This window comes from Meles meles, chromosome 4 (genome assembly GCF_922984935.1).
Source record: "Meles meles chromosome 4, mMelMel3.1 paternal haplotype, whole genome shotgun sequence".
NCBI lineage: Eukaryota > Metazoa > Chordata > Mammalia > Carnivora > Mustelidae > Meles > Meles meles.
The window spans coordinates 94,835,619-94,845,003 of record NC_060069.1 but is presented as its reverse complement, the minus strand read 5'-3'; the positions used below and the strand labels follow the sequence as shown (position 1 = coordinate 94,845,003).

The window sequence follows — 9,385 nt, the reverse complement described above, 5'->3', positions numbered from 1 at the left end:
ATTTTGTTCAAGGCCAGTATGCTAGGGCACATAGGGGTCACTGACACCAAAAGCCCGACAGTCATAGTTGGTGAGATCATCTCCCACAGAGAAATCATGTAGGAATTCCCCCAGCTGGAGCCCAACATTGGAAAGAAATGACCCACAAATGCGGTGTCAAATCAAGTTCAACCGCACACCACGCGGCTGTCCAACAGCACAACACAAATCCACTTCAAGTGCTGGCTGACTCCTCTGGGGCCGGCTCCTCAGAAGTCCCGGGACTGGACGGGGCAGAGGTGAGGGTGAAGCCTGGGGGCCTGTGACCTGCCCAGGGCGCCTGCGGGCCATCACCACACCCACCAGCCGCAGGTCTACGGTCAGTGCACAGAGCCGGATGTGGTCGGTGCCGGAAGAGAAACGTGAGGAAGGCTGAACGGGGACGGGGGCACGGTGGCAAGAATAGTGACAGTTTGGGGCCACGCGTCAGCATTAGCCCGCGGTGGAGGACCCCAAACACGCGTGCCCATCCCAGCACGGGGATCTGGGCGGCGCCTGGCCGGGCACACCGCCCAAAGGCACCCTCAGTGGGACCCGGGGTCCGAGCAGGGTCCGTGTACCCCGGCCGGGACGTGCATCTGCGTAGTCCCTGATCCCGAGTCCGGCTTTGTGAGGCGCGCGGCAACCCTGACCGCCTGTGGCCGCGGTCCCCGTGCCCTCAGGATGCCCGTGACCGTGGCTTAGGCACGCTGGGAACTCTGCGGGCTGTCCCGCCTCTGGGGACTGTTTGGCCTCCCCAGGCCAGCGTCCTCACCGCAAACCCTCCCGCGCCCTTCTCCTGGGCCGGACCGCCCCGCACCGCCGCCTCCGGGGCGGAGCTCGAGGGCGCCGGGCGCGGGGCGGGACGAGCCCGGCGCGGGGCGGGGCCAGCAGGGGGCGCTGCGGCATGCAGTGCGGCCAGGCGGTGGGTGCGCGCCGCCCTCGCCTCCCCTCGCCCCCCTCGCTTCCCCCCCGCCCCCGGCGGAGCAGGCGGTCAGCGCTGGACCCGGGGCGTAGCGGCGGAGCCGGGGCGGGAGCCGGGCCGGGACTATGCACGGTGAGTGGGAGCGGGCCGGGATGGGGCTGGTTGCCGTTGCGGCCGAGCGGTGTGGAGGCGCGAGGCGGACAGGCGTCCTGGGGTCCGGGATTGAAAGCCCGAGGGGATCCTGGGAACGCTCCGAGGCCGGGACGAGAGTCTCCGGTGGGAGAGGTGTGCTGGGGCGGGCTTCCGAACCCCGGGTTTGAAGCCCGCGCCTGAGTTCCCTCCCTCCGTTCTCGCTCCCTCCCCAAACCCCAAAACCCCAGCCCCCCGACTTGCGCTTTCTCCCCAAGCCACCCAGCCCTCCGCTCCGCCGCCCCCTGTCCCCAAGCCTCAGCACCCTCCAACTCTGCCGACGATTCCGGCGCCCTCTCCTGCGCCCCTACCTCCCGGCGGGCGCCTCCCCCAACCCCGCTGCCTAGAGCTTCTCCTCCTCCAGCCCCGCTCCTCTCCTGCGCCGCCCTCCACCGCGTCCCCGCCCCTGCCACTCGCTCCCGCCCGGCGCCCGCACCCCTGCGCCCAATTCCACCCCGAACTCGGGCTCCCAAGATCTGGGACCCCGCGGCACTTCTGAACCTGCGGGTCTCCAGGTGAGAAGGCGGCGGCAACTTCGCGGCCTTTCTTGGGGGTGGGACTGGTTTCCCCCGCAGCTGCCTGCGCCGCGCGCCTGCGGGGGTGCGGGGACCCAGCCCAGGGGCCAGTGCGTGCGCGGGCGGTCATGCCTGGGTGTTCGGGTTGGGACTGCGTGACTCAGACCCCACGGCGTTGCTTTTGCTCGTCTTTCGCGACGTTCTGAAGAAGCCAGCTTTGTCACACGTAGAAATGGAATTGGCTTAGAGCTGGTGGCTTTCTTTGTGGCAGCAGCCTGGTTTCAAGTGGTACCTGTGGATTAGCGGGGAGGAAGATGTGGAGCCATATTTTCCCGCTCCGCGGGGCGCTCTGCGAGGCTCTCACCGCCTGGGTGGCTAGTGCCTTCCTGGGAAGGCTAGTATGCTTTGTAGGCTTTCAAAAAGTGAAAATCAGGAAAGATGTGGGGTTAGATCCGCGCGAATGGGGAAACGCCCGGTGGATGGCCCCGGGGCCCCCAAGAGGGCTTCACAACTTGGGGACATTTGTTGGTATTTGCGGAGGGCTCCTGGCTGAACCCGAGTGTAAAGCAGACCGTGCCCAGCCCAGCCTTACAAACGTGACGTGACTGCCAACGGGGCTTGGCAGCAACTCCTTATCCTTAGAGGTGCTGGTACTCAGTCTGGACATCTGTGGGAAGAGAGTTGAAAGCAGATGGTTTGAAAAGCCTCATGTTCCCTCGAGAGAGGTGGAGATGTATCCGTTATAGCCTAGAAGCCAGTGCCTGGATCTGCCCCGTCCCTTCTCCTGGCTTTCATTAAGTCTTGGCTTAAATTAATTGTCTATTTCAGAGAAAAGACATCTAGGGGAGACTTCTCTTTGAGGGATTAGCAGCTGGCCAGCCCACCCTCGCTCCTGCTTGGAGAGGATGCTTTGGGGCACTGGGGACAGGATGGGCCACTCGGCCTTTGAAGCACAACCCTCTGAACATTTGTGTAACTGGGGGATCCGTATTTTTTTTTTTTTCCTGTTGATTGGCCCGAATGGTAATTAGTTCAGTATTCTTTCAGCATTGAAGAATGAATTAATGAGTAATTAGCCCAAGGTCACACAGGGGCTCAGTGGGCTCCCTCTGAGTGTCCACAGAATGCTGTGAGTGTCTGCTCAGTCCCCACCGTACCGCTGGATGGTGAGTTGTTTGCTGTCAGATGCCCCGCCAGCCTGGAGGGCCTTCAGGGTAGGTTCATCTCTGTCAGCACACAGCCTGGCACCCTCTAAGTGAGAGGTCCTCAATGTTTATCCAGGAAAGAAATGGATCCCCCTCTTCAATCCAGTCTGAGTCCATAACTTATGTTTTCCATTGTGCTGCAGTTTTCAAAATATTATCCTTAAATTCATCAATTTTTTTAAAAGTACATATCACTGGAGGCAAACTCTTTTTTTTTTTTTTTTTTTTTTTTGAGAGAAACTCATTTTCATGTTTATTTGGAGCAGAGAGCTCAGTTTATGGGTCAGGTTCTGATAGCTGTGTCTCTGACCTCCGTGGGGATTCCAGAATTTCCATGAAGGAAATCGGTTGTCCTTACCATAGAACTGGGGTGATGAAGTGACGGGCACTCCGAGGAGCTAAGGCTTTTGGCTGAGGGAATGAGTCCTGTGTGGCTTAACCTATAGGGCCCTGAGCTGTGGCTGCAGCCCCCCGCCCCACCTCAGGCGTCCCTCATCCCTTTCTGTGATGGGAAGAGGCACTCAGGGAGACCGAGTGCCATTGGCGGAGCCCTGCTGGCTACTTTAGATGCCACCATCTTCAGTCTGGAGGTTGCTGGCCGCTCCAAATAACTTCCCCACGGAGAGCGGTCAGTGGGGCTTCTTACACATTTCTGGCAGTATGGTTTGCAGCTCTGCAGTGGGGGAGGGAGGCTGCTGTTTTATGAGGATGGTTGTCTGTTGGAGGTGGCTATGACCCACTGATAGACCAAGCAAAGACCGGATTTTCTGCCCCTGTCAAAGGCTAGCGCTGGAGAATACAGCCAGAGGCTGAGGGAGCCGTGCCCTGGGCTGTTTTTTTCCAGGAATCTGGGAAGGGCTGGCATTTAGAATGTTATCTGGATGTGGGAATTCCCTGCAGTGCCCACAGGTTCAGGGTTGTCATGGGCTTATCTTTCTTACACAGACTGTCTCTGTCTCTGGATCTGGCTCTTACCCAGAATTCCTGCAGCTGGTGAAAATCTGTTTTCTCGAAGAGGTTTAATTAATGCCTGCAGTTTGTGAATGAGACAGAGAAGGAGAAACTGGGAGGGGTGGTGGTGCCTGCTATCTCAAGGTGGGTAGGGAAAAGGAGGGGAGACTATCCAGGGTCCTGGAAAAACAGAAGGGGTAGACTTCAGCCCCAGGGTTTGCCCTGCATCAAGGCTTCTGGTTGGTGGATAAGGACATGTGCCCACATTCTGGTATAGGGATTACCATTAGAAGCAGAGTCACTGAGACAGGAAGTCTAGCCCCAACGGTAACCTGAAATATGGTTTGCTGGGCTCACTGTTCTGGTTTCTAGAAGGCCCTGAAGAACAGCTGAGAGCTGGGTTTAGCAAAGTGGAAGAGTCTGGAGCTCTTACAAGTTTTTGAGGGAGAGTTGCGCTCCTTTGGAAATGGCTTGAGTGACGTTGGTCTGGGATCTGGCCCTGGGGAGTCACCTCACACCTGAGATGCTGAGGGGAGAGCACAGGGGAGTGGAAAAGGAGAAGCAGCTAGCAGAGTCTGTGCACCCACAGTTAGGGGTGAAGAAGAGGCAACAGCTACCTTCTGGTAGGATGGTGAGCCTTTTGACAGAAGCAGTCTTCCAGGGACGCTCCTTGAACCTGCTGGGCAGCCTGGCAGATGGGTTAGGGCCTGCTGAAGCCCCTTCACCTTGCAGATCCTGCAGGCCAGCCATGAGGAGGTACCTGGGAACCAGGAAATGAATCGCAGAATCTGCACTGAGTTCGAAAGGCAGGAGGGTCAGGGTTCGACTTCCAGCCTGCTAGCCCCCCAGAACCAAGAGGCTGCTCTGAATGTTCTTGGGCCTCGGTTGGACAAACCCCTGTTTTTTGGAAAGGAACCGCTCCATCAGTAACGAAGGGAGGAATAGTCCTAGGTGCAGGGAAGAAGATAAATGATTAAAAAGATAAAGTGATTGAAAAATGGACTTAGAGGGGCCTCGTGGAATAGCTCCTGCACCCAGGAGGCAGCCTTGACTGTGTGCTCTAGGCTGGGTCATCCATGTACCCTCCCTCCCTTCCTCTGCCCCTCCCTCCTCTGTCCAATCCCTTGTCCCCAGTCTCATCCTTCTGCACCACACACAACAGTGCAGCTGCCTCTGTGCTGGTCCCGTGGGGTGGGAGAGAATTGGGGGAACTCAGACATCTGTAGGAACTTGAAAATTCTGTTTCTGTTTGCCCAGTCACTTCCCCAACGTACACATACATTCATGTTTCCATACTATGGGCTAGCCTTCATCATGCGCTTACCACATTGTGCCTCTGTGTATAATCGACTTCCTTAGAGCTGTAATCCACAGCATTGAAACCAGACCTTTAAAAAACAAACTAAGATGAAAATTAATGCACCTGGTTTGACATTCTCCCCCGCCTGCCCCTTTCTCTCTGCTTATTTGTGGTTAGAGTCATAATTTATACTGAATTTACAAATAGTTTGAATACTATCTGCCCTACCCCTCAATTAGAAGGAGACATGTGTCTTCCCAACTAACAAAACCACAGCTTACTTTCCTAGACCCACCTCATTCTTGGATGCAATACCCAACATTAGGCCTTCAGAGATACGCCGTATCTTTTGAGCTTTTAAATTATACAATGAAGCTCTTGTTTGCCAATATTGTCAACTAATACAGAAGAATCTGAAGTTAGAATAGAACATTTACTGCCTTGTTAACTCTATGGTTCTCAAGTGAAAGAAGCAGATGGATTAAGGTGGAAGAATGTTATTATCGTAGAAATGTCTGGAAGCTCAAAAATAATAATGCAGGGACGTAGTCTCACAAAAAAATAAATTGGGTTTTGAACATTGTTACTGAAATGTGCAGAGATATAAATTGGAACATCCACAGAAGTATGTAGGCAAGTATAGAATGTTGGTGAGTATTGGGTGCCTGGGTGGCTCAGTGGTTAAAGCCTCTGCCTTTGGCTCAGGTCATGATCCCAGGGTCCTGGGAACGAGCACCGCATCAGGCTCTCTGCTTGGCAGGGAGCCTGCTTTCCCTCTCTCTCTGCCTGCCTCCCTGCCTACTTGTGATCTCTGTCTGTCAAATAAATAAAATAAAGTAAGAATTTTGGTGAGTAGTGACTGACGAGTTTAGAAATTTTAATCTTTCATTTTGTTGAAATATATTAATATGATCATACATTAGGCTTGTGCAGTACTACTTTACTATATAAATGGGCAACTGAGTCCATGATCTCGTTCAGTCCTTCCAGCATGTTTGGGATCGTGGGAACAGGGGAACACTGGGGGGTTTCAAAGGCTTCTAGAACTCAGAACTCTTGAGCAGGGAAATACTGTGTAAACCTCGATATTCCTGCTACAGCTGCTTGATAACCAAATGTGGCTACATAGTTATTTGAAAATTATAGGTAGTCTCTTGCTTAGGGGTAAAATAGGCCTTCTTTAAAATGTTCTGCAGGTCACAAAAACTATGATTAGCACCACCAGAAACCACCTGGAAGGATTTTTCAGGGTTTGTGAGTTTCAGAGTTTCTCTGCCGATGACTTTCTAATAGTAGAGTACCTGAGTTTGTATATTCAGCATAGTACAGTAGTGAAGAAGCTCTGAAGCCACGCTGGCTTTGAATCCTGGCTCTGCCATTACTGGTCCTGTACACTTGGGCTAGTTACTTAACCTCTCTGTGCCTCAGTTTCTTCATCTGTAAAATTGAGATGATGATGATGATGATGAAAATTGAGATGCTGTTATGGTAAGGCTGAAGTGCAATACCATGATGAAGACTTCAAACGGTGCCCTAGCACATGGTGTGCTTTAAAAATGTTAGCTGTTACTACTATTCATTCATTCCTTAAAAATAGGGTTTTGGTTCCAACCAGCTGCACTGAATTGATAGATAGGAGAATGGATAAGACACATGTAGTCTCTGTCCCTCTGGAACAGAGGACACCATGCTTAAGTTCACAGCGAAGGACATGAAGGGTAGTTGAGATGTTTCCCAGGCATTCACCTGGCTCTTGGCCACCTATGTGGTCATGAGAGCCTAGGGTGCGCCTGTAAAGGGTTGACCACGGCAGGAGGAGGAGCTGATGACCTTCAGCAGGTACACACTGGTGTGACTTGGCCTTGCCGGCTGTTTCGGGTAAGCAATCGAAAGATCGGTCTGTGTCCGACACCCGCTGGTTGTTAATGTTTTCACCGTAACACTTGGCCTCTGGTTGTTAGTGGGAAGTGTGATAGGAGACCATAAACTCAGTGTTTGCGCACCTGCTTTGCCAGCAGTGGTCCTAGTCCCGGTGGACAGCACACGGCCCTGACCACTGCTTTGGACTGGTCTTTCAGCAGCCCTGGAAGCCTATAATACCATAAGGGACCCAGTTCTCTGAGGACTGGCACAGCTGCTCCCAACGGTGAGTACCTGCCGGAGGCAGAAGACCAGACTCCTGTGCTTCCTGTGTCTTCCTTAGCCAGAACCATCTGCATATGGAAGATCTCTGGGAAACTGTGTTGATAAGCTTGCGTTTAATAACTGGCCCTGGAGAAGGGAGGTCCTCCCTTGCTCTGTGTGCCTTCCAAAGAAACTCCCACTGGAAGCCTGCCGACCAGCCCCTGCCATCAAGGCCTAGCGAGGGCTCTAGCCATGGGCCGTGGATGAGAGAGCCTGGGACTGTTGCTGCCTTAGGAACATGAGCGCCTCTCTGCCCTGTTTAAGTGTGATTGGTATGCCCTTGGCTCTAGGCTGGAGCACTTCTATTAATAAGTTGGCAGGCAGACTGGAAACCTGATAGCTCTCTTAATGATGAGCCTGCTTATTTTTATTCATTTTTAAACTATTGGAATTTGAAGCAAATGAGGTTCTGCTGTTGTTTTTTTTTTTTAAATACTTGCCCCATGCTTGGAAGATAAAGACATGGCAAATAATATCATTCCTTTTTTAAAAAACCATTTATTTGTATGTAGGCAGAACAAAGTTAGAGTGCTCTAAGTTTTCTGGTCATGGGTGCCTCTTGATTTCCCAGATCAGGTCATCTTGTCGCCAATTTGTCTGTCTCCATCTCAGTTCCTAATGGAAACGCAGACCTGGAAATCAAAGCTTGGACATTTCCGGTCGAAGGTCATGGCACAGACAGTTGATTTTGTTTTGGCTCTGTCTTCAAGGTGAAAAATTACTGTGTCTTTTTTGAGAAAGAAGGTGTATTTCCAGAGATGACTAACACCAGCAAGCAGGAAGATGTTGGCAAGGCTGCCTTGTTCTTGGTTCGTCTCATTTACAGCTTCTCTAAGTTAGTGGCATATGATTTTTTATTTTCTCCTCTTGTGCATCTTGCTTTAATGAGTGCTGATTATCTTGGAACAGCTGCATTAATTGATGGTGTTTAACCACTCAACATACAGTAAGTAATTGCAGTTGGCTTGGCTGAGCCTAGCTCATTCTTTTTACTTCCCTTTGAGCTTGAGTGTTTCCTCTGTGTGCTGAAGGCCAGAAAGGGAGTTGGGAACTCCTTGCCCCCGTGTGCCCCCACCACTCCATGCTCACACTCCTCTGGGACACTGTGTGCCATGATAGCATCTGTGCCTGCTACATGCGGATTGGCTGCTCATGGGCCTGTCTCCCCGGCTTGCCTGGGGGCTCCTGGAGGCCCAGTAGCCTCATACAGCTTGTCTCTGACTCTTCACCGCTTAGCACAAGGACTGGCAAGAAATATACGTCGGTAAAGGCGGGGTGAATGAATGCCTGGTTGGTTGCAAAGCAGTCAGTTGGGCTTTTGACTACAAGTAGCAGAAAGCCCTACTTCAGTGGCTTGAGCAAATAATGATTCCTTTTTCTCCTGTAACAAGATGTCTGAAGGTAGGTGGTTGCTAGCATTAGTTTCAGCAGCTGATGTCTGTCTGGACTGATACTTCTGTTCTTTTCTTGGCCTCTCCTTGATGGTGGCAAGATGACTGCGTCAGGAAGGAGGTGCCAGCAGCATGGGTACCTTTTATCAGGAAAGCAGACATTTTCTTTTCTTTTTTTTCTTTCTTTTTTTTTTTTTTAAGATTTTTTTCACTTATCTGAGAGAGAGAGAGCAGAGTGGGGAGGAGAGGGAGAAGCAGGCTTCCCACAAGCAGAGACCCCGATGTGAGGCTCGATCCCAGGACCCTGGGATCATGACCTGAGCTGAAGGCAGACGCTTAACCGACTGAGTTACCCAGGTGCCCCAGGAAAGCAGACGTTTTCCCCAAAACGCCCAGCAGACCACTCCCAGTTTAAAGGGCCATCTGGCAGGGCACAATCCTGACAAGAAGAGTTACGTGGGCTCACTGCTAAACGAACAACCCAGATAGGCTTAATGACCCAAACAGGGCAGACATTTACTTTTCGCTCACACAAAATCCAAAATGGCTGTTCCTAATTCTCCGAGAGGTGACGAAGGGACCCAGGATCTTTTTTTTTTTTTTAAAGATTTTATTTATTTATTTGACAGAGAGAGAGATCACAAGTAGGCAGAGAGGCAGGCAGAGAGAGCAGAGAGCTCCCTGCTGAGCAGAGAGCCGGATGTGGG

The 9,385-nt window shown here is 52.3% G+C and overlaps 1 protein-coding gene across 5 annotated transcripts in view; it reads left to right on the top strand.

Annotated features, from left to right (window-relative positions):
* The first annotated feature begins 792 nt into the window (after positions 1-792).
* The window catches only part of PXYLP1 (2-phosphoxylose phosphatase 1), a 72,622-nt gene continuing 64,029 nt past the window's right edge, over positions 793-9,385 (top strand). For 3 of the 5 annotated variants that reach the window (XM_046004031.1, XM_046004029.1, XM_046004027.1), the window contains exon 1: positions 796-1,075. Coding sequence is in view for 1 of the 5 variants with exons in the window: in XM_046004026.1 (XP_045859982.1) it covers positions 1,069-1,075 (7 nt within the window). In the remaining 4 variants the exon portion in view is untranslated. Of the gene's footprint in view, positions 1,076-1,568; positions 1,648-9,385 lie in introns of those variants that run through there. The other 2 variants (XM_046004026.1, XM_046004028.1) reach the window with 2 other exon arrangements.